Source organism: Coturnix japonica, chromosome 14, assembly GCF_001577835.2.
Source record: "Coturnix japonica isolate 7356 chromosome 14, Coturnix japonica 2.1, whole genome shotgun sequence".
Taxonomy (NCBI): domain Eukaryota; kingdom Metazoa; phylum Chordata; class Aves; order Galliformes; family Phasianidae; genus Coturnix; species Coturnix japonica.
The window spans coordinates 11,410,672-11,433,170 of NC_029529.1; the positions used below are offsets into that span (position 1 = coordinate 11,410,672).

General features: G+C 55.3%; 4 protein-coding genes across 6 annotated transcripts in view; all 4 read left to right on the forward strand.

Moving 5' to 3' along the window:
- XPO6 (exportin 6) overlaps positions 1 to 5,918 on the forward strand; it is a 37,177-nt gene extending 31,259 nt beyond the window's left edge. For both annotated transcript variants that reach the window (XM_015877185.2, XM_015877186.2), the window contains exons 18-24: positions 666 to 821; positions 2,019 to 2,133; positions 2,599 to 2,770; positions 3,203 to 3,364; positions 4,044 to 4,142; positions 4,412 to 4,642; positions 5,207 to 5,918. In XM_015877185.2, coding sequence (XP_015732671.1) covers positions 666 to 821; positions 2,019 to 2,133; positions 2,599 to 2,770; positions 3,203 to 3,364; positions 4,044 to 4,142; positions 4,412 to 4,642; positions 5,207 to 5,308 — 1,037 coding nt within the window. In that variant the 3' untranslated portion in view covers positions 5,309 to 5,918. The remainder of the gene's footprint in view (positions 1 to 665; positions 822 to 2,018; positions 2,134 to 2,598; positions 2,771 to 3,202; positions 3,365 to 4,043; positions 4,143 to 4,411; positions 4,643 to 5,206) is intronic.
- An 828-nt stretch (positions 5,919 to 6,746) lies between these two features.
- On the forward strand, positions 6,747 to 8,098 carry LOC107320908 (nucleoside diphosphate kinase, mitochondrial-like). Its single transcript, XM_015877233.2, has 5 exons — positions 6,747 to 6,871; positions 7,342 to 7,472; positions 7,558 to 7,659; positions 7,739 to 7,851; positions 7,929 to 8,098. Exons 1-5 carry the CDS (start codon positions 6,778 to 6,780, stop codon positions 8,047 to 8,049), a joined length of 561 nt encoding a protein of 186 aa, XP_015732719.1. The 5' UTR covers positions 6,747 to 6,777; the 3' UTR covers positions 8,050 to 8,098.
- A 164-nt stretch (positions 8,099 to 8,262) lies between these two features.
- DECR2 (2,4-dienoyl-CoA reductase 2) lies at positions 8,263 to 14,100 on the forward strand. Its single transcript, XM_015877219.2, is given in 10 exon segments — positions 8,263 to 8,665; positions 8,668 to 8,831; positions 8,913 to 8,981; positions 9,053 to 9,104; positions 10,260 to 10,395; positions 10,745 to 10,869; positions 11,107 to 11,200; positions 11,489 to 11,593; positions 12,027 to 12,215; positions 12,967 to 14,100. Coding segments are annotated over 10 exon segments (1,053 nt in total). The 5' UTR covers positions 8,263 to 8,581; the 3' UTR covers positions 13,002 to 14,100.
- A 324-nt stretch (positions 14,101 to 14,424) lies between these two features.
- RAB11FIP3 (RAB11 family interacting protein 3) overlaps positions 14,425 to 22,499 on the forward strand; it is a 40,147-nt gene continuing 32,072 nt past the window's right edge. The window contains exons 1-2 of one of the 2 annotated variants that reach the window (XM_015877191.2): positions 14,425 to 15,095; positions 21,320 to 21,413. In XM_015877191.2, coding sequence (XP_015732677.1) covers positions 14,802 to 15,095; positions 21,320 to 21,413 — 388 coding nt within the window. In that variant the 5' untranslated portion in view covers positions 14,425 to 14,801. The remainder of the gene's footprint in view (positions 15,096 to 21,319; positions 21,414 to 22,499) is intronic. The other variant, XM_015877192.2, reaches the window with a different exon arrangement.

The window sequence follows — 22,499 nt, forward strand, 5'->3', positions numbered from 1 at the left end:
TGTCTTTCCAGTAATTCTTTTGGCTGAGAGCTGCTTAGCACATGGGAAGGAGCAATTAGTTTGTTTTTTTGTTAGAAACACTTCCTCTATGGTTTGTAAGGGATGCTTTCACCCCAGGCTGCTGCAAACTGTTCCGTCTTCCTCAGTTGCTCAGGGAAAGTGAGTTTGTAATAGAAATTTGAATGGCACTGATTGCACTGGGAATGCTGAGCAATCTAATGCTGGGACTTCTGGGTTAGTTTATTCAGTGACTGTGTATTGCTCCAATTGTTACTTCCACAAATAGAGATTTGCAATATATTTTGCTATCAAAATAAGCTTATGTTTTCTTGACTGTTCTTTCTTAATCTATGTTGTGCTGGAAATAACGCTGACCTATGGCTTCCTTCAGACTGTGCACCTTAGTTCTCAAGCAATGAGTGCGTCTGTAGGGCTGTAAGCCTGTATAATTTAAGAATGCAAGTTGCCACTGTTACTTGGCTGAACCTATTTAAATGTTTAAAATGTGAATGTACTTTAGAAACACTTCTGACTCCAACCTGGGCTTTGATGTATGTGCTGCCTTGTGTGTTATTTTAAGTACAGCTCACATGAACTTCTCTTCATTTTTTGCCTGTGGGTAGTTTTGACATATGCAGGAAGTATCACCTCTTTTCTTTTTGCAGCCAAAGTGATCATCCATCAGACGCTCAGCGTTTTAGAAGATATTGTAGAAAGTATCTCTGGAGAATCCACCAAATCTCGGCAGATCTGTTATCAGTCGCTGCAAGAATCCGTGCAGGTCTCACTAGCCCTCTTCCCAGCTTTCATTCATCAGTCAGGTATAACCATAGGACAGGTTTAATGCTGTGAGTAGCTTTATCACCTCCCAATAACACCCAGAGCCCATCAGTGTAGGGTCATGGTGTTCATGTGAAGTGTGTGGGCTTGCTGTGCAATGCAGGTCTGTCCTGGTGGGTGGGTTGATTCAGAAGAGGAAAGGGAGATGTGGTGTCATCTACAACACAGTCATGAGGACTTGTCACACTTCCAGTGGGTGGAGATGCCCTTTGTTGTGTTCAGGCAGTGAAAAGGAATGGAGCTTTTCATGAGCACAAAAGAGCTTTCAAATACTACACCTATGATGGGCTCCTAAGATGTCCAGGTTGGATGGGACCTGGGCAAAACCTGGTGATGTGGCAGCCCTGCCCACTGCAGGAGGGCTTGGAACTGTCTGGTCTTTAAGGTCTCTTCCAACCCAAGTCATTCTTTGAGTCAATGTAACTAGGACTGCTGCTTGGCAATCTTATAGCCAGCTCTTACATTTTGTGTCTGATCACTTGCATGGGGCTGCAGCAGCTTTGTGAGGAGCCACTCATTCCAGAACAAACTTCTGGAGTCAGGTGGCATCTTGTCAGTGAAATGCCAATACAAAGACACAGAAAGGATCCAAGGCAGCAAACTGTGACTCCAGTGAATTGCTGCCTTCACTTGCATGAGGCTGCTCACCCATTTTGTGTTGGCTATAAAAGGCTGTATGAAGCAGGACCTGAGTGGTTGCAGCTTACTGTGGCTGTTCAGTAAAGCATACTGGGATTAGCTGCGGTGCAGTGCAACTCTGTGCTGAGAATCACCTCTGAAGTCAGAAGGATTTTCTCAGAGCCTCCCCCCGAAAAAAGAAAAAAAGCTGAATTCTCTCTCTTGGCCACTTCAAGCTGTACTGAGCTGTTGTGGATTTCCTTGCATTTCCTGTTAACCCTGTGTGCAGGGAGCTGCTGAAGCCCAGGCCATTGCAAGAGCTTTCTCCAAGCTGTCTGTGTAGGCAGACAGACCCAGGGCCCTTGTACTTATTCTGTGGTGTTGATGCTGACTGTACTTGTCCAAGTATTGATTTCAATTTCTAATGGCGAAGCTGCTGCTAATTTTTCAGGAATAAATGGGATTCCCTGTACAGGAGGAGCAGATACCACATAAAAGACTTTTTCATGTGTTTGAATGTTGCCTTAACGCACTCTGTTTGCTTTCCTGTTCTGCCTTAGATGTGACGGATGAGATGCTGAGCTTCTTCCTCACTTTGTTTCAAGGACTGAGAGTGCAGATGGGAGTGCCTTTCACTGAGCAGATCATACAGACTTTCCTAAATATGTTCACCAGGTATTGTTTTGTGCTGGTCACTTTTTTCTCATCCCTGGTGATGGTTTATCTTGGCCAGCTAACTAAACACATCCCAGTCCCTAAAGAAAAGAGTGTTGCACTTCTTCCTCTGCATCCAGGTTTTAGTGACCCAGTCTGTGCATGATGGCCCATGTACCTGATGTGCTGTTTCAGCTTTCCCAGAGACTTGACAGTATTGGGAGTGTGTGATACTGAACACTGGACTCTGGCATTACCTGTATCAGCCAGTGTTTTTGTGCACCCCTGTTATCCCTAAAGCTTCTGTGAGGGAAAAGCGTCTATGAGTCCTTAGTCAATACCTACCTCCCTTCCGTGACTTAATGTTCTTAGGCTGTATTAGTTGAGGAAGCTTAGAGACACTGTCTGCTTCCCTTTCAATTTGGTAGGTAAGCATTGCAGATCTCAGGGAAAGATTCCATCCAGCAACTTCATTTTTTGTTGCAGAGAGCAGCTGGCAGAGAGCATCCTCCATGAGGGCAGCACTGGCTGTCGGGTGGTGGAGAAGTTTCTGAAAATTCTGCAAGTGGTGGTGCAGGAACCAGGCCAAGTATTCAAGCCTTTTCTACCCAGTGTCATTTCACTGTGCATGGAGCAGGTGTACCCCATCATTGCGGAGGTAGGAGTGCTCTCACACCAGGTGAACACAGAGGGGGAAGTGAAGGCCTTGCTGGGGCTGTGGGGAGCAAGTGAGGGCTTTGCTTTCCAGGAGCTGTAATGTCAGTCCCAGCACAGGGAGAGTTGGGGAGTTTGGAAGCAGTGTGGGTGGAGGGTTTTGTCAGAGGTTGTTGAATACACTGAAGGTACAGACATGCTCAGAGCAGGAGGTAAAACAAAACTGGATTATGTGTTCTTAGCATGAAGGTGTGATCCAGCAGTTGCTGAGGTTGATGCCTTCCATAGAAGGAAATCCTTCATTCTGGTACCTCGGCTGCAGAGTGCTCCTGGAGGGCCACCACCACAGAGCAGGGTGCTGCCAACAAAGTAACCCAGGGCATAAGTGGGATTCCAGCATAGGAGCCTCTTCTGAGGCGTTCTTCTTTCCTCCTAGCGCTCATCTCCTGATGTGAAAGCAGAGCTGTTCGAGCTGCTTTTCAGAGTCCTCCATCACAACTGGCGGTACTTCTTCAAATCCAGTGTTCTGGCCAGTGTCCAGAGGGGAGTGGCAGAAGAGCAGATGGAGAATGAAGCACAGTTCAGTGCCATCATGCAGGTAACTCCACTATAGTAGTTTAAGAGCCGTTTCTGCAACAGAACGCGCACTGCTTTTGGCAGGGCATTAAATGTGGCTGTTTTATGCAGAACCACAGGGAAAAAAAATCAGCCCCCTCATGAGCAGCCTGTTGCAGCCTGCCTGGTGTGGGGCCCTTTTGCAGAGCAAATAGCAGCATGCTCACACTGTGCTCTGGAAGCAAAGAGCAGGTGGCAGTCAGAGGGCAGTGAACCCCAGAGCAGAGGGCCACGTGTCAGGCTGCAAGAGGGGAAGGCTCTGTTGAGCTGCCCTGTCCAGAAGTGCTTATGGAGGCTGGGTACCTTCTGGTAGACGTGTGAGGAGGGAGCTCTTGTGCTGATTCTCCTCTCTGGGCTTTCTTTACTTTAGCATTATTGTCAATGGAGACCAGAGCTGTCCCTGTCCTGAGCTACCCAAGCTTCTTTCTTTTTGTCCTGTAGCAGCTTAACATTTCATCACTTGCCTCAGCATCTTGTTTTGGGAGAGACATTGGTGGACTTGTCTCAGTATCAGCTGCAGGCTGCTTGGTACTGCTGGGCCAGTTTTACTGCTTGGGTACTGCTGCTTTGGTGCAAAAGCTGAGTGTTCTGTGAGTGGTTCTGCCCGTCAGGTTTGATATTCACTATGGTATCAATCCCTTCCCTTCAATTCTGCTTTGCAGGCATTTGGTCAGTCCTTCCTGCAGCCCGACATTCACCTGTTCAAGCAAAATCTCTTCTACCTGGAGACACTGAACACCAAGCAGAAGCTGTACCACAAGGTGGGTCTGAGCTTTTACCAGTGGGCAGGTGCAGTTCTGAAACTGGGAGCAGTGCCAAGCAAAGGGCGATTAAAGGCGAGAGCATTCCAATCCAAGGGGGCTGGAAATGGCTTTGTAATAGTGGAAGGCTGCCTGTCAGGCTTCCACGTGTCTCGCAAACTGAAGGTCAGGATTTGGGGCTTGTTTACTGCATCCTTTGCTGTGGTTGTGGTGAAGATGTTGCTGGTCAAAGTGAAGGTGCCTGACTGTGTCCTCCTCTCACCGTGCAGAAGATCTTTCGGACAACCATGCTGTTCCAGTTTGTGAACGTGCTGCTCCAGGTGCTCGTCCACAAATCCCACGACCTGCTGCAGGAGGAGATTGGCATTGCCACCTACAACATGGCCTCGGTGGACTTTGATGGCTTCTACTCAGCCTTCCTCCCTGAGTTCCTGGCCAGCTGTGACGGTGTGGACTCCAACCAGAAAAATGTGCTGGGAAGGAATTTCAAAATGGACAGGGTAAGAATGGAGAGCACTGCAGGAGGGGGCAAGGATTCCTGGGCTGGGCAGTGCTTCTCTCAGAGTGTGGTGGCCAATAGCCATGGGCTCCTTAGTGGTACCATTGGTACAAATACTTGTGTAGTCAGCAATGCCCTCACATTGGATTCGTTGCTGTAGGTAGCAAAGTTGCCATCTCATCTCTTGGACTTATTCCGTGGGAGTGAGAGCTCTGATACAATCCCTAGGGGGAGCTGAGCTTTCATCAGGGTAGCCTGACATTTGCTAGTGGGACACAGATCCTTACCAAAGCCTTGCTCCAGCTGCTAGCCAGATGTTGGAGGGTTATGGCCACAGCCGGGGGAGCTGCCACCTCCCTCTGGAGCATCATAGCAGTACAGCTGGCTTTCAGTCTGCTGAAGTTTCATTGTCTGCTGATGGTTCCTCTCCCATGAGAGACGCTGGGGATTTGAGACCCATGGAACTACATGGGGGCACTGGGCGCTCCCTTTCTGTTCCCTGCTGCCCTACGGCCTGTGGGTATTGATGTGCTTGTGGTACAACTTGTTGTTGGTTCCCTTCCAGGACCTGCCATCGTTTACCCAGAACGTGCACAGACTGGTGAATGACCTGCGTTACTACAGACTTTGCAATGACAGTTTGCCCCCCGGAACTGTGAAACTATAGTTACTGCACTGGACTCGTGTTCTGATCACTGTAGGGAACAGATCCACGTCTCGTTTTTGCCACCACCTTCTCTCCTGGCTGCTTTGTCAGCACTGCGGGTGGGCACATCTGTTTGGATTCATGCACCACGCTTCCTTCTCTCCCATCCCAAAGGCCGCAGCTGGCTCGGTGCTGGCTGCAGGATGTGTCTCAGCTCCTATATGCGGGGCATGGCACCTTGCCGGGCTTTGTTCCACCTGCAGAGCACCCAGAGATGTCAATGGAGCCGTCTTGAGAGACCTTGTGTGTCCCAATGGTGAGGCAGGAGCGCCAAAGACTGCTTCAGCCAATTGAACCTTCATGTCATTCCTGCCCCCTCCCCTGCCCAGCTGTGGGAGGAGGAGGAGGGGTCTGTGATGTGATGTCGGAACTGTCTGGGCACTTCTGTCACTCCCTTTGTTTTTTAAATTGCCTTGAAAACCTCCCTGCTGTCAGCGCGGGGATCAGAGACTTCTTCGGGGGTTTGTTTTGATTTAATTTTGTTTTTTAAGACGTTTTCTCATCATTCCATTGTGATACTAAACCAACGTGCTTCATGGAAATAAAGTGCTTACTTCGTTGTTTTAAAGAACTTCCCTCTGTTGTAGTTGCCCTGCAGGTTGTCACCGAGCTGTGCCCAGCGCCTTCGCCTTCCACCTGTGTTCCCTGCTGGGATCTCTGCTCCCTTGGCATCCTGCTCTCTGAATACATCGAGATCAGCCCACAGGAGGAACATCCCCAAACATGTGAGGTTGTGTCACAGGGCATCGTGTGTTGGAGGAGTGTGAGGTTAAAGCCTCTGTGCCAATCCAGACAGGGTGAGATGCTGGAGCTCTGTGTTCCCTGTTGGGGCCTGAGTTCACCTTGGAACCTTCACAGCTGTGGCTGTAAGGGTTGATGGCTGCACACAGGCAGCTGGAAGGGCTGAGGGTAAGGGCTGGTCCCAGCACCTGCAGCTCCTACATGGAAGGGGCTTCACCTGCCCCTCTGCCACCCCAGTGCTCTGTGCTGGTGCTGATGCTTCTTGCAAAACGTTTGGTTGCTCTTCTCTGTTTGCTGACCGAGGGTGAAAGTGCGTGTTTTTCCCTGGCTGAGCCGGGATCAAGGGCAGCAGCTGGCAGGGGGCCAGAGCCCGGCATGGGACCCGCGAGCCCTTCGTGCTGCTGGAACCCGGTTCTCCTTCCCTGCTGTCTGAGGTGCTTGTTGGGATCCGTGTGATTCCCCGAGCTGTTCAGCGCTGCAGCTCGTGTCCCTGCCCGCAGAGCAGCGGGGCTGTGGTTCCCACTACTCATCCCTCTCCCCGCAGCCCTCGTTGGGACACGGGATGTTCCCATGGCCGGGGCTCCCCGCAGCCGCGGCTGCTTTAAGGGGAGGGCCGAGCCGGTCCCGCCGGGCCCTTAAAGCCTCCCCGCGGGGCGGCCGGGCTCCGCTCCGAACCTCCCGGCCCGGCCATGGGCTCCCTGGGGCGCTGCCTGGCGCGGGGGCTGCTGCGGGGTCAGCCCGGCATCCGCCGCTCCTTCGGGCCGCCGCGCTGCTACGGCTCCGGTGAGACCCGCCCCGACCCTGCGGGCGGTCCCCATCCCCGTCCCATCACATCCCCGTCCCGGTCACATCCCCTTCTGCCCCTAAGGACCAGTCTCCATCCTTCCCCCTGTCCCATCCCTGTCTTATCCTTGGGGACCTCTCTTTCTCCATCCCCTTCCAGAGCCCCATCCCGGCATCCCATCTCCTTGGGGTTTGGCGCTGGGATCCTCGGGTGCAGATATGGAGCATCCCCCAGGGAGCTCTCGCTCACAGCCATCCCCTTTCCTGTCCCCTGCTCCTCCTGTCCTCAATGCTTGTGGCAGCTTTAGGGCATGTGCCCCCCTCATTCCATCCTTGGGGCATCGCAGGGACAGCGGGGATGGGGTCAGGGTTTGGAGACTGGGATAGGGATGGGGATGGGGATAGGGATATAGGTAGGGATGGGGATTGCAGATGGGGCTGTGCAGCAGCAGTGACCCCATGGCCTCCAGCCCCCCCAGAGCTGCGGGAGCAGACGTTGGTGTTGGTGAAACCAGACGCGGTTCAGCGCCGGTTGGTGGGGGATGTGATCGGGCGCTTCGAGCGGCGCGGCTTCAAGCTGGTGGCCATGAAGCTGCTGCAGGTACCGGTGCTATGGGGTTGGGTAAGGGTGTGGACTATGCATGGACTCCTCTGGGTGTCCCCACATCACCCCGTGGTGCTGCCAGGCGGATCGGGGCCTCCTGGACCAGCACTACCAGCACCTGCAGCAGAAGCCCTTCTACCCCGCGCTTCTGGCTTACATGACCTCGGGGCCACTGGTGGCCATGGTGAGCAGCTGCCGTCACCCCATGGCATCTCACCCCATTGCGGAGGGGGCTGTGGGGCTCAGCTGTCCCCATCCCGCAGGTGTGGGAGGGTTACAACGTGGTGCGCTCCACACGTGCCATGGTGGGGGACACGGATTCAGCAAAGGCAGCAGCGGGGACCATCCGGGGGGACCTCAGCATGCACGTCAGCAGGTAAAGGAGCACAGGGAGGGGGGCACTGAGACCCCTCACAGCCCCATTGGGGAGCTCACAGCCCCATCCCTGCACAGGAACGTGGTGCACGCCAGCGACTCAGTGGAGACGGCGTTGAAGGAGATTGGGTTCTGGTTCCAACGGGATGAGCTGGTGGCCTGGGAGTGTGGGGACAGCCAGTACACGTATGGACCATGAGGGCATGGAGAACCCTGTGCTATTAAACAATGCTCCTCCCTGCTGCTTCCATTGTTGGCACTGGGGTGTGAACTGGGAGGACTGGGAGGCAGTGGGATGATACTGGGGGCACTGGGCTGCTATTGAGGGACATTGCGATGCTACTGGGGGGCACTGGGATGCTATTGAGGGCAATGAGATGCTATTGGGGGATACTGGGAGGTACTGGGGGACACTGGGCTGCTATTGGGGGATACTGGGATGCTATTGAGGGACACTGGGATGTTACTGGGGGCACTGGGGTGCTATTGGGGTCAATGGACAGCAGCACTGGGATGTCAATGCAGAGATACTGGGGTGGTACTGAAGGCACGAGGTGTCACTGGAGGGCAATGGGCAGCACTGGGATGTCACTGGGATGGTACTGGTCCGGGACTGAGCTGGTGTGTACACTCTGATACCCGTGGCAGCGGGCGGCGCTGCGGGCCCCATTGCAGCCCGGCCCCATTGCAGCCCCGCACTATTGCCATGCGACGGCTGCCGACGCCCACGCATGCGCAAAGAGCAGCTTTTCGAGCTCAAACTACAAATCCCGGCGTGCTCAGCACCTCACTTCCGCTCCCGGCGTGCCTTGCGGTGGGGGCGGGGGGGGACGAAGCATCCCGGCGTGCATTGCGCGGGCGCGGGTCGCTCAGTGCGGCCAAGATGGCGGCGGAGCGCAGCGCCTCCCAGGCCCCGGCGGACGTGGAGAGCGATGAGTGCCTGGCGGAGTACCGGCACCTCTACAGCCCCGACATCCTGCAGTGAGTGCGAGCTGACGGCGGGGCCGGGCAGCCCGCTCCGGTCCGGTTCGGTTCTCACACTCCCTCGTTCCCCCCCCACAGAGGCCGTGTGGCCTTCATCACCGGCGGCGGCTCCGGGATCGGTTTCCGTATCGCGGAGGTGTTTATGAGGTACGGGACCGATGGGCGATGCGGGGCGATGCGGGGCAACGCGGGCCGCTCTCACCGCCCCTCCGTTACAGGCACGGCTGTCGGACCGTCATCGCAGGACGCAACCAGCAGCGGGTGGCAGAGGTGAGAACGGAACCTTATGGGGCTGGGGGGGCTGTGATGGAGCCCCTGTCCATGGGGGGGGTGGAGGCCTTCAGAGGGTCCTTCCAGCTCCAACCCGTCTGCTGTTCTCTGGGTATTTCTTTACTAGGAGAGTGGTTAGGCCCTGGAACAGGCTGCACAGGGAGGCTGTGGATGCCCCGTCCTTGGAGGTGTTCAAGGCCAGGTTGGACGGGGCCCTGGGCAACCTGATCTATGGGGGATCTATGGGGATCTATGGGGTCTCCTGGGCAACCTGATCTAGTAAAGGTGTATGTTTGGTGGCCCTGCTAGGTAGGGGGGTTGGAACTACATGATCCTTGAGGTCCCTTCCAACCCTGGTCCCCTGGTTCCCCCTGATTCCCCTTTCCCAGAGGTTATACATACGGTGGTTTGGATGCTCTGAGCCCTGCTATAGCTTTGAGGCTGCGCTCGTGTGTCAGAAAACAAGCAGCAAAACTCAGCAGCTTTTTAGCCCTGGGGGATTGGAGCTTTCTGAGTGCTCAGGGGCTGCTTCCCAAGGCCTTGACCTGCATCGTGGGCAGCTCAGAGAACAGCCTGAGGAGCCCATACAGATCATCACCAGCTGCTGTGTGTGGCTGTGGCTCAGTCTGTGTGCTGTGGAGACGCTTTGGAGATGGCTTCATGCTGAGCTGCCTTGCAGGCAGAGTCCTGATAACTGCTGGTTAGTGACTGTCCTTTGACCCACTCACATTTTAGATCTAAAGGTTACTTATTTCTAAGGCCTCGCTGACGTCCAACCTTTGTACTTGCCCTGCAGAGCTGTTGCTTGGGGTGTGCTGTGTCTATGGAGGCCATTGGACTTAGCAATCTGTCCCCCACATGGGACACAATGTGCAGGAGCTCCCCCAGGTGCCCTGGTTGTGTTTAGGCAGTTCTCTCCCCTGCCTAAGGGCTGTATTGGCATTTTTGGTTTAGAAACATAATGGCTGTGCTGTGATGAAATGCAGCTGCTTTTAGGACAAGACACGACTCGTGTTCATGTGGGTAATGCCTGTGTTTGCTGTGTGCTGACAGGGATGCAGCTTCTGCCTGGCTTGCTTGCATGCATGAGATCTGTGTCTGGTCCCTGCTGGAGAATGGAATCCCAGAATGAATCTCGCTTTTCTCTTTTTCCAGGCCTCAAAAAAGCTGGTGGCAGCCACAGGGCAGCAGTGCCTGCCTCTGTCCGTTGATGTCAGGCAGCCACAAACCATCATGGCAGCTGTAGATGAGACGCTGAAACAGTTCAAACAGATTGACATCCTGGTTAATGGTGAGCCACTGGAGTGGGCAGTGGGAGGGCTGGCACGGGCTGTGTGTTAGGCAGGGTGTGCTCCAGCACAGGGGCTGTGTTTGCTCTGTCTGGGTTCTGCTGCTTTACTCTGGGGAGCATCTGAGCAGCTGATGGTGTTGAGCCCCTCGAGAGCAGTGCAGAGGGAATGGGTTCAGAGGAACCAGAGACTGGCCTGTATTGGTCTCACTGTGGATCATCTCTGCATACCTAGATCTACAAGCCATTATTGGAACCGTTTCCATTTCATCACTAGCTTTACCCAAGCAGTACCGCTCATTGTCTCCCTCACATAAGCCTCCTTAATGTGACCCCAACTGTTTGTCTTCAGGTGCTGCAGGAAACTTCCTGTGCCCAGCCAGCGCTCTGTCCTTTAATGCCTTCAAAACAGTGATGGATATTGACACTCTTGGCACCTTCAACACCTCCAAAGTCCTCTTTGAGAAATATTTCCGCGTAAGTGTCTCCTGGTAAGGAGGAGGGTAGTGTTGTGCAAAGCACGCTTTGGTGAGTCATAGAGGGTGGGAGGGAGCAGACACTGCTCTGTCAGCTTGTGCCAGCTGCTCTTCTCATTGAATCTAGTCCATCTCTACCTGGGGACTTCAGACCCCTCACCAGAAGTGAAGCCTGCCATGCTCTTATGTGGCCCTCATGCCACTCCCTCCTAATTCTGCATCTCCTTCCTCTCTCCAGGACCACGGTGGGGTCATCGTTAACATCACAGCAACTCTGAGCTACCGAGGGCAGGCCCTTCAGGTGCACGCCGGTTCTGCTAAGGCTGCTATAGGTACCTAAGTGCTCCTTGCTGGGTTTCTGCAAGCTGTATGGGCCCAGTAAGGAGGCTACAGGGTATTGGGGTGGGAAGATGTCCATGATGGGAGAGGTGAATATGAATCAGCGTGGTTACTGTGCAGTGTTGCACATGCCTGTGCTTGATGTGGGGCTCTTCTCCTTTCCAGGGCCCTTTGCTCTTGGCCAAAACCTCCCTTGGCTTTTTCCCCCCCTCCCACAGCAGTTGCTGGAATGGCTTTGCTCTCCTTTTTTCATCCCTCTTGTAATTTGTTTTCTTTCCCAGATGCCATGACCCGTCACCTTGCTGTGGAGTGGGGTCCCAACAACATCCGAGTGAACAGCTTGGCACCAGGCCCCATCACAGGCACCGAGGGCTTCCGGAGGCTGGGTAAGGCCTTGGGGCTCCTGGCTGTGCCTCAGCAATGCTTTGCTGGTGTCTCTCTGGGATGCTATGGACCACCTGTGTCACACAGCTCACATGTTGTGCTGCAGGTAGCTGCTGTGCTTGGGGGCTGAGCTCTTGAAGTCCATCCATGAGTGTGTTCAGCCCTGGAGGCTGGGAAGGCTCAGAGAGCTCATACCTTGAGCTCATTGTTACAGCATCCAGTTACAAGTTTGACAGCTGTGCTTGGGATCCCTTTACTGAACTCTCTTTGTCCCTGGGCCATCCCTAGGGCTGTGCCAGCATCTCATTGAACTTCCCTGGGGCTCTCAGCAACTGACACTACACAAGCAGCGCTGCTGGATGGCAGTGTCTGGCAGGCAGTGGTGATGGGCAGGAGGTCTCGTGGTCATGGCTGGTTCTTTCTCCCATCGTTTAGGTGGAAAATTTGCCCAGGACTCCAACCAGTTTGACACGATCCCCCTCCAGCGTGCGGGGAACAAGACGGAGATCGCCCACAGTGCTCTGTACCTGGCGAGCCCCCTCTCCTCCTACGTGACTGGCACCACATTGGTCGTGGATGGTGGGAGCTGGCTGACCTCTGCCAACAGCTTCTCCGCCTTGCTGGGTATTGCTTCATCCTCTGCTAAACTTTAGGTGACGTGCCTTTCCCCCTCTGTGGGATTAGAGCAGGGCTTGTGTCAGAAACCCTGTTGCCCCGTGGTGTAGAGGCATGGACCCAGTACCAGTGGGTATTGCATTGCCTTTTTGCAGTGCCTCAGTCATGTGCCAGGCTCTGCCTCTCCTGAGGCTCAGGCCATTGTGCCATGTGTGCCACAGCTTGGGCTGGTGCTGGGCTGTCCTGAGTGGGTCTCAGCTCTCCCCTGCAACCAGTTCCTGCTTAAGCAAGTGAGGGACGGTGTGTGGGATGAGCTGTGGGGTGGGCAGATCTCTTGTTCCTGCTGGAGGGTATTGTCTGGGCACCTCTAAATGTCCTCTGGGTCAAGGCAATGCCCACTTCTGTGCCCCATCAGCAGGATTGCTTACAGAGTCCTGACAGCCTCTACCTCCCTTTTTTTCCTTGTGAGAATTCATAGAATCATAATATGGCCTGGGTTTAAAAGGGCCACGATGATTATCTAGTCTCAACCCCCCTCTATGTTCAGGGTCACCAACCACCAGCCCAGGCTGCCCAGAAATTACTGCAGCATGTTTTGTGTTGGGGTTGCATTGCAGTCAGGACTTATTTCACCTGCATGTGCCCATGGTGCTCATTGTCATGTTTGGTGCTTTCTGAGGGAGGAGTCTCCTTTCAGCCCACTCCCCCTGTATGGTCCTTGGGCAGGGCTATGTGTGCTGACCTCCCTGCTGTCTTGCAGATGTCTGGGCTGCAGGAGCAAACAAGAATCAATGACGGACAGCCTGGGATTGACTGACGGACTGAAATGTGACTGAATGCTGCTTCCTTGGGACGTCTCGGGGTGGAATCACCAGAGCAGGAGCTGAGAGCAGCGATGTGGTGATGCTGCTGATCCCACTCTTCCCTGGGGGAGGGTGCACCAAGGATGCTGCAGGGGAGCAAGCATACCCCAACCTCACACTGTTACAGCCTTCTGAGCTGCTGTGCCAAAGGTGATGAGGGTAGTGGAGGGCAATGGGCTGTGGTGCTCACCATCTGGTCTGGTTTTGCTATTTTGGAGTCCCAGTCCTGGATATCTGTCTGTTTCCTGCTCTCTTCCCTTTCTTTGCCTGGGAGCAGCACAGGACTCCTGCAGCAGCTCCTTTTTGGGATGGCAGATAGTTCAGCCCAATCTGGGTTGGGAAAAGCTGTGCATTTCCCCACTGTCGTTACTTGCTGCCAGATCTGCAGCTTGTCCTGCTGGGAGAACGAGATCAGATGAGCTGCAGCGCTCAGGGCATCCTTTGCTTGGGAGCTCTTGGAGACAAACAAAGACCGAGGTGGCTCTGGCAGGTGGATGGGCAGCTTCGCTTCCTCTGGGGGCTCCTGGCTGGAGCAGCAGCACCTTGAGGTTGGTGCAGAGGAACCTGGGGTGTCCTTGTCCTTTCCATTGGAGCAGAGGTGGTGGGAGATGAGAGCTGAGCAGGGATGGTCCCATCCCATCAGCTGAGCCTGAGCTGCCTACCATCCCCCCACTGTCTGCCTGCCATCCCCCCACTGTCTGTCTGCCATCCCCCCACTGTCTGTCAGCCCTAATGGCACAGACCCCAATCTGCTGCCGTCCCCTTTCTTTATCCAGACCCCACAGCAGAAGCTGAATCAGAGGCCAGCAGAAATCCAGCCCTTTCTGAGCAATGAGGAGCCGCACTGTGTGTGTGCTCCAGGGGCCCTGCAGTGCCCCCCCACTGCTGCCAGCAGCTTTTTAGCTTACCCTCATTTCTTTCAATCTTAATTTTAACGATTGCTGAAGTTCCCTTTTCTTTTCCTACGTGATTGTAGACTCGACAGGTTTTGCTCCTTCCTCCAGGCCACAAATAAAGAACTTCCAGCCTGAGCTGAGCCACTTCTCCTCTATTCACCTGCCTGGGGGTGGATCCCACATCCACTGTGACCATTCCAGCACCCAAAGCTGTCGGTGTGTGCCTCGTCCTCGGGCACAGGGTGACACGGAGCCGGTTGGGTCGGGTCCTTTGTGCCCTTTGTGCTGTGCCGAGGGGCTGCAGGTCCTGGCAGCTGAGCGGTGTCTCGGCCGGGTTCTGCTCCCCACGTGCTTTGTGGGTGCGCGGCCCCTTTAAGACCGCCCCCAGGTGGGCGGGGCTTCCGCGCCGCGGTGGGCGAGTGACGTCACCGCGCGGCTACTGCGGCGGCCGCGGGTAAATCCGGTGTTTCACCGGCGGCTGCTCCGGGCGCAGCGGGGCGGGCGGGCGGCGTTGGGGGTCGTGTCGGTTCGTGTCGGTTCGGTGCCGTTCGGTGCCGCCGCCCCCTCCGTTCCCTCCGTTCCCGCGGTGCCGCCCCGCAGCATCGGGCGGAGCGGATCCTCGGGTCCGTCCCCTCCCGGTGCCGCCGAAGCGGGCGGGGCCGGCGCCGCCTCGCACAAAGCCGGGAGCGGGCGGAGCCGCGGGGACCCGACACCGACGGCGGCACCGACGGCGGCTCCGGCCGCGATGTGAGCGGGGCGATGCGCGCGGGGCATGGCCGGCACGGCGGGACGCGGCGGGACGCGGCGGGGCGGGCGGCGGAGCGCTGCCCGTGAGCATGGAGCCGCCACAACCGGCCCCGCCCGCAGCGCCGCTCCATCACGGGCCGCGGTGGGAACAAGCGGGGCCGGAGCTGGGACCGGAGCTGGACGCGGAGTCAGAAGCGGAGCCGGCGCTATGGGCAGCTGAACCGGCGGCGGGGACTCCGCCATGGGCCCCCCCGGGGCGCGGGGGCTGCGCGGAGGACGAGCCTCGTCTGCGCCCCGTTTTCGACGCCCTCGACCGCGACGGCGACGGCTTCGTGCGGGTGGAGGAGTTCGTGCAGTTCGCTACAGCCTACGGGGCCGAGCAGGTGAGGACGGAGCCCGTCCCGTGCCGTGTGCCCGCCGCTCCCCGCCGCTCCCCGCCCTCGCAGCTCCGGTGCCGGTTCGGTGCTGCGCTGCCATCGGGGCGGCGGGGCCGGGCCCGGAGGTTTGATAACAGCCGCCCCTCAATGGGGCCGTGATACGAGCTGTGATACGAGCTGAGGCTTCGTGCCATCCCGGCCCCGTGCAGCCCGGCCTCGCTGCGGCCTCACGTGTCTCCCGTTTTCCTCCTCCCGGCTGCCCCGCACATGAGATGCGCTGTAACATGAAGCTGTGACCCAAAATGGAGAGGGCTGCGGGTGCTGCACGGGTGGGTTCGTGTGCCGGGGACGGGCCGGTTCGAGGCGTGAATCGTTGCTGGGAGCTCAGCTCCGTGCCCGGCTCTGCTCGGTGCTCCGTGCTCGTATCCCGGGCTGTACCAGCGGCATGACAAAGCAAATTACCGTGTGTGAAGGAGGGCTGGGAGCAGCAGCAGGAGGAGGAGGAGGGTTTTTGTCCACGTCCTCACGGCAAAAACGCCTCTTAAGAAGGAAGCAGAGCTGTTTCTTCCATACAGCATCTCTGTGATGTCCGACCAGCAGTGGGGCAGCCGGGCGTGCTGTGCCATGGGGTGATGTCGCGGTGATGGGGGAAGCCATGAGCACCGCGCTGCCAGCCGGGAGATGCTGTGCCCATAGCGCTGCCCTGGGCATCCCTATGGATGCTGCTGTCTGTGCTCTTCTACATGGCACATTGCAGGAGGGTCCGGCTCAGGGTGCAGAGCTCTGATGGATCCTGGGGATACAGAGATTGTGTCAGTGCCTCCAAGGTGCAGAAATGAATCTGCCTGGAGGAGTGTGTGGGTCTGTGTGCAGCCAGGTGGGGTGTGCAGCAGGTTCTGGGCTGCTGGGAGCTGCCTGCTCAGCTGGGCTGTATTAATGTGTTGGCTGCTGGTTTGTGCCCCCTTACTGTCATTGTGAACACATGGGGCTGCTGAGCTCAGTGCTGCTTGTTTGGCTGCGGCAGTTCTTAGCTAAACACCAAAGGGGAGAACCCAGCTGCCGTTTGTGCCATAAAAGCTGACGTTCTCATCAATTTTGGAGGATGTTTTTCCTCTGTGTGGTGAGCACTGGGAGGTTCGGCTGTTGTTAAAGGCCTGTTGTTCTCTGGAGCTGTGGGCTGGCAGCCTCAGGTGGGGCCGTGCCTGCCAAGGAGGGTTCTGTTGCCTCATGGTGTTGTGCAATAACCCAACCCAGCTCTGCTCACCCCAATTGAGGCTGTCAACTCCTGTCCCACTGCAGCAGCTCTGTGTTTCCTTACCAGCTTTGCTGTGCTGTGTATGGGAGGAGGAGGAGTGGGCTGTGTTTAGCACCAGCAGAATCCCTCCTGCTGACATCCCTATCTTTTCTCTTTGGTTTTGATGTAGAAGATGCTTGGAGGTGGACCAACCTGCTGCACCACAGGGTCCCTCTGCTCAGCGGAGTCAGCAGTTCAGCTCACCTATTTTAGCTCTCCCCTCTGCTTTCTGTGCTCTGGCAGATCTTTGGCCTTTATTCCCAGCCCCATTCCCATGGGCTGCTTATTTCCTTACAGCTCCCCTTGACAAGCAGCCTTCCTCTTTCTCTCTCCCACCCCTGGGCCAAGATCTCCCTCTTTAGCTTCCCCCCCACCCCACTGCTGATAAACCTGGCCCTGAGCATCCCCTCTGCTCCCTCCATCATCCCCCATCAGATCTCATCTTTTGCAGCTCTTACACGAGGGAACCTCAGTCTCCCCTCCCCATCCCCCCCGTTGATCTTTTGCCTATAATAGGATTCCTGTGAGCATCTTTAGTGGATCTGCAGGCTGCACAAGTGCGAGTGAAGCTTAAATCGCTTCCAGCTGTGCGGCTGCACCTTTAATTGCTCTAATTGCTGCTGGGAGCAGAGCTGCAATGTGATGCTGTGGGCTCAGATGGATGGATGGATGGACTCTGGCTGTGAGCTTTGGGAAAGAAGTGAATCTGAAGCCGTTTCCTTGTGCTGGGAGAAGCTTCCAAGCCCCCCAGTGTTTCTTGCTTGGGCACAGTGGATCCTGGTTAGGCACAAAGTCTTCTCATTTCTAAGCCTCCCGAGGACTCCAATGAAGGGATTATTTCTACAGTGGGGAGGGCAGATGCCTTTTTGCTTCTCCTATTAACTTTTGGCTCCGAGCTCTTTGAAAGGGCCCTTTTTTTTGTGTGGCTGGGAATGGCTTATGAGCGTATCACACTGCGGGCAGATCTCTGTGATAACATCAGTGGCTGTAATCAGACCGAGGGATCACCCATCAGAGCTCAAAGGCTGCGTTGGGATGACTGTACCCCATCCAGCTCCTTTGAGAAGCCTCCATCCTTCCTTCTGGTATATGGGGAGCTCAGATGCAACCCAAAAGCTGGGCAGGAGGGCAGGGAGCAGAGCCAGGTCCTGGCAGGGGGCTGAGGGTGGTTGGGGGGGTCCTTATGTTTGCTACCTGATGGGAGCTTTGGACCCACAGCACTGGCTGGGTGGGCAGACAGGAGCCCCCTGTGCAGGGCTGTGAGCAGAGGCTGAATCCTGTGCTGTGGGCAGGAGGATGGGCTGTTCTCAGGGCTGTAAGCAGCAGAATGGATCTGGGACCACTGACCCATTAGGTTGGGGATGCAGCAGCACACGGCAGTTCTGTACTTGGAGCCATCCTGACACTTCTTCAGCTATAAACACTTCCAGAGCGTTTCAGAGCTCTGCTATCATTATGTAACCCAATACAGCCGGTAATTGAGAGCCATTACACCAATTGCCTGCGTAATTTCTTTCAATTTTACCCCCGTTTTGACTCCCCTTTGCTGCCTGTGCTCAGCCAGGATTGGCTTTGAACCTGGCACTGGGACAGGCAATGATGCTCTGCACCCCATTGTGCTGCACCCACCCATGCTCCCTATTGAGAAGCACCGGACCGGTTCCTCCACGTGAGTGTGAGCAATTCAGAGCTGGGTGAAGCCGTATCACATTCCAGTGCGTGGCACTTCCCTTTGCTTTTGCTCCCTGCAGCACAGCTGGGGGGCCATGAGCGTTCCAGCAGCTCGGGGCCATGAGTGGGATGGGGCTGTGCTTTGCTCTGTGTCACTGCTGTACTCGGGTTGTTCGCCTCCTGCTGACACAGATAGCAGATTTGCCCTTGGAGAACTGTGTATTCTTCCAGCAGCTCCTGCAAACCCAAAGCATTTCCCTGTCTGACCATAGCAGTGTTCTCAGTGCAGCTCTCCTTGCTGTGCTCCTCCTGCTCAGCCCCATCCCGGCTCCATTCAGGAAGGAGCAAACCCCAACGCCAGGAGCTGGGGAAATCCGCTCCCTGGAGCCCAGCAGGAAACTCAGGCTGAGCAGGAGGAGCTCAAAGCACCACTTACAGAACAGAAGCCTTCAAGGGCAGGAAGCAGCAATGAGCATCCCCTGGCAGCTCTGCTGTGCTGTGGGATTGGGGCTGCTTGGAGTGGCTGAGGTGGATTGGCATCATGCAGCTTCTCATAGGGGTGTTGTAGGGTTGATGCTTGCAACCTGCAGCCCTTGGTCCCTCTGTGTGTGACCCCCCAGCCCACATGGGGCTTGTTGCTGTTGTGCTGCGGGAGTGGGAGCCTTGCACAGCACCTCTGGCTGCATCCATGCATGGGGAGGGGTGAGAACAGGTTTCTCCCATCATTAGAAGGACAAAAGCTGGGAAACAAAATCTTCCCCATCCTGGAGCAGAACTATTTCAAGTCTGGTTAAACAAATGAATGTGTTTATTACGGAGTGTTTGGCAGGGATGGGAAATCTGGAGCACTTGAGGCAAAAGCAATTAAGTTTGGCTACAAGCATTTCAATGTAACTTCTGGTTCCTGTTGGTGTTTCCGAGCTGCCCTCGAAGCTGTTCCTTTAAATGTTGCTGCTGAAGCGTAAAAGCGATTGATGCACGGCTGAGTCATACCTGGGCTCTGAGAATGAGTTTATAAGCACGACAGAGCTGGGTTGGAGGAGGAGCAGGGAACCCATGGAGCTGCACAGCCCAAAAGCCCCCATAACCCCCAACTGTTTGTAGGGGAGGATATGGTCAGGTTGGGTACCAGGGTGAAGTTACTCTCTGTGATGCAGTGGCACAGGGAGTGATGGGGTCATTGGCCATAGAGGTGTTCAGAGCTGTGGGCAGTGGGCACTGTGGGGTGGGTTGGGGTTGGACCTGGTGATCTGAGTGGTTCTGTAGACCCAGGGGGCTTCTACCAGCATCAGCTGGACATGGGAAACCATGGGCTCTGCACTGAGCTCTGCCTGGATGTGCTGCTTTGTCCTGCCCCATAAGGATGGCAGGAGGGGTCTGGGTCCTCAGTGTCCTCACTGGTGGTAGGTAGGACTTGGAGCAGGGCCTGGCCAGGCACAACCTGCTGCCTTCCTCCCAGGGCTCCATGGAGGGCAGTGCCCACAGCAGCCCTGGCCCAGTGCCTCAGCTCCCAGAATAAATAATGCAGCTCTTGTGCTGCTTCCTCACAATTGCCCATTGCCTGTCCCTGTAATGAGATCTGCCCCCTTGGGGGTGGTTTAGAGGTTAGTTAATTAGGTGTAATTGCAGCAGAAGAGAAGCCTGTTCTGGGGTTCTGCCTGCTTGCTGTAGTGCCAGATCCTTTAACGAATGGTAGAGTGAATTCCTATGAACATTGATGGGGCAAATGGACCCCCGAGCTGCCAGCATGGCAATATATATGGCTGGTACCAGTGGGACTATAGAAGTGCAGTGCTGGGAAGGGCATTTCTGCTCTGGGTTCTGTGTAGCCCCATTCAGATGACAGCAGCACCCTGGGATGTGAATTGGATGGAGAGACACTGAGTTCTGCTCACTGTGTTTGCACACCCAGCACACAGGGATGGTTGTGGACTTAGCACGGACAAATGCAGCATTAAGAGGGCTCCATTCATTTCAGCTGATGGTGCTGCAGCTCGCTGTCTGTGCATTGGGGCAGTGCAGTCTGCAGGTTGTGCAGTGCCTGGGGGTCTGACTGTGGGATCACAGCACTGAATGTTTGCATGTTTGCAAAGGTAAGGCTTTGGGAGTGTTAAATGGAGCGTGGGGCTTTGCACCAAGCCTGGAGACAGCAACAGGGGAAGGTGGAAGCAGGGGCTGCGAGCAGCTCAGCAGCTGGAGTAGAGCAAGGTTTTGTCCAAGCTGAGTGTGCAGATGTGTGAGGAGTGATGGCTGCATGCACAGTGACTCACAAAGCTGCTCAAACAGCTATAGGAAAATACTATAGGAAACCTTTCTGGGCTGTCCACAGCCACGTTCTCCTGTGTTTGGGGTAAAGCTCCGGGCTCAGGTCTGGCTGGGGGCAGCAGTGAGGAGTGAGTTGGTAACCGGAGCTGCTGGGCTGGGTGTTTTCTCTGCCCACCGCAGCCCCAGCAGGAATGCAGTCCTGGGGCTCCGTCCTGTTAGGAGTGAAACACTGGGATCCAGCCTGCTGGCTCCATTGAGATCTTGTCTATTCTGCTCTATTGCTGCTGGTTGCTCAAGCAGTGGTTGTGTGGTTCTGCTGCATCCATCCATCCACCAGCAAGGCCCAGCGCTTCCTTTTCCTGCTCCTTGGGCTGCTGAGCTGGCAAGGAATCCCTTCCCTCGCTGGAAAACCCCTGGTCACGCAGCTGCCAAACCTCTGTGTCAATATGAGTTTGGAATTACCACCTCAGCTAAGCCAGTGGAGCAAAGCCTGGTGCTTTTTGGAAGGCAGAATGCCCTTCCTATGGGCAGAGCTCTGTGGTACAGGGGTGGCAGTGTGATGAATCAGGAGGTTCTGGTGCCCACTGGCCTCCATCCTCCTGACCCCTCTATTCCCATCCCTATTGCAGGCTTCTCTCTGGGACCAGTTGGGTCAGCTCCCCAAAGCAGCAGCTGGGTGCTGCCCCATACGTGTCCCTTTGTCCCCTCCTCACTTGCTGCCCCATCTTGTCCCCCCCCCTCCAGGCATCATCTCATTGTGCAAACGTTTCAGTTATGTGGCCTAAATCTGTAGCATGAAACAAGCCATCATCACCAAGCTCTCCTAATTGGGCCCTCCTACTGGGCAGCCCGATAATGAGTTTTCCCAGTTATAATAGGGCCTCTCCTAAAACGCAGAGAGAAATACAGCGCTCACCCATTCCAAATCAAAGCAGTGGTTCCAAATGCCAGCCAAGCACTGATGAACCCCATCCAGGTAACGCTGCTGTTGTGTTTGCAGGTGAAGGAACTGACCAAGTACCTTGATCCCAGCGGGCTCGGGGTCATCAGCTTTGAAGATTTCCACCGTGGGATCAGAGCTATCAGAAATGGAGGTGAGCTGGGTGCTGTGCTCTGTGTTCTGGGTGCCATTGGGGGGGGGTCATTGTGCACCAAGGGCTGCTCCAGTGCTGCCCTCGATGCGCTTGGCACGAGAGCTCCCAGAGTGATGCTTTAATACTGTGTTACCTGGCTGGATGGCTGAAGGAGGGAGGAAAATAAAACCCAGATGAGCAATAAAATAATCCCCCAAAACACAGAACATCTCAAAGGCAAACACTGGGAGGTCGTTTGGGGGCACGGCTGTTGGTAAGGGTATGGGAAACACTGGGAGGCTCCTGCTGAGCAGATGTAACTTTACATGTGCAAATAGGAAGTGCCACATTTGCACGTTAATCCATTCTGCTTCCAGCAGGGCCTGGCTTAAATTTCACCTCATGCTTTGTGTGTGTGTGTGTGTGTGTGCTGCACATGGAGCTCCTGAGCACCAACACCATCCACAGCCATTGCTGCCCATGCAAACCAACTTGATTCAGGAGCAGAAACCCTCTGACAAGGTTCTGTTTGTTGCCCATATCTCCTTCCTACCCCACAGCCCGTCTGTGTGCAGCCCTGCCCGCAGCAATGGGCCATTGCAGCTCCCAGTTTCCCTGATGCAGGAGGAAATGCAGCAATGCTATTAATTCATAATAAATTGCCACTGGAGTCGGGCGTGTTTGTGAAAGCTCTGGCTTGTGTTTCTCTTCAATAATTCATCACCATCGTATTGTGCTGTATTAATTGAATGGAAAAAGCAGATCTGGGTGAAGCTTTTAAGATCCTATTTATTAACCTAGTAAGAGATTGCTGTGTGTTTATCACGGTGGTTAAGCGTGGCAGGCCTCTCTTCTGTTGCAGGCACTGAACAGCTGTGAGAAGAGCAGAGTTAAATCTCACCAGCAGGGCTTGGAATGAACATGAGGGTTTCGTTGCTGCTTTTGAGATGCCCAGTATTGATCATCCCTTTGCAAAGACAGAAGCCCGCTGCTGGGGGTACCTTATAATGAGGCTTTGTTAACAAGCTGGGCCTTTTTCTAGCTTGAGAGAGTCCTGTTGTATTTCCTGGTAGCCTGAAGCTCTTTGGTCCTTTGCTGCGAGTGAGA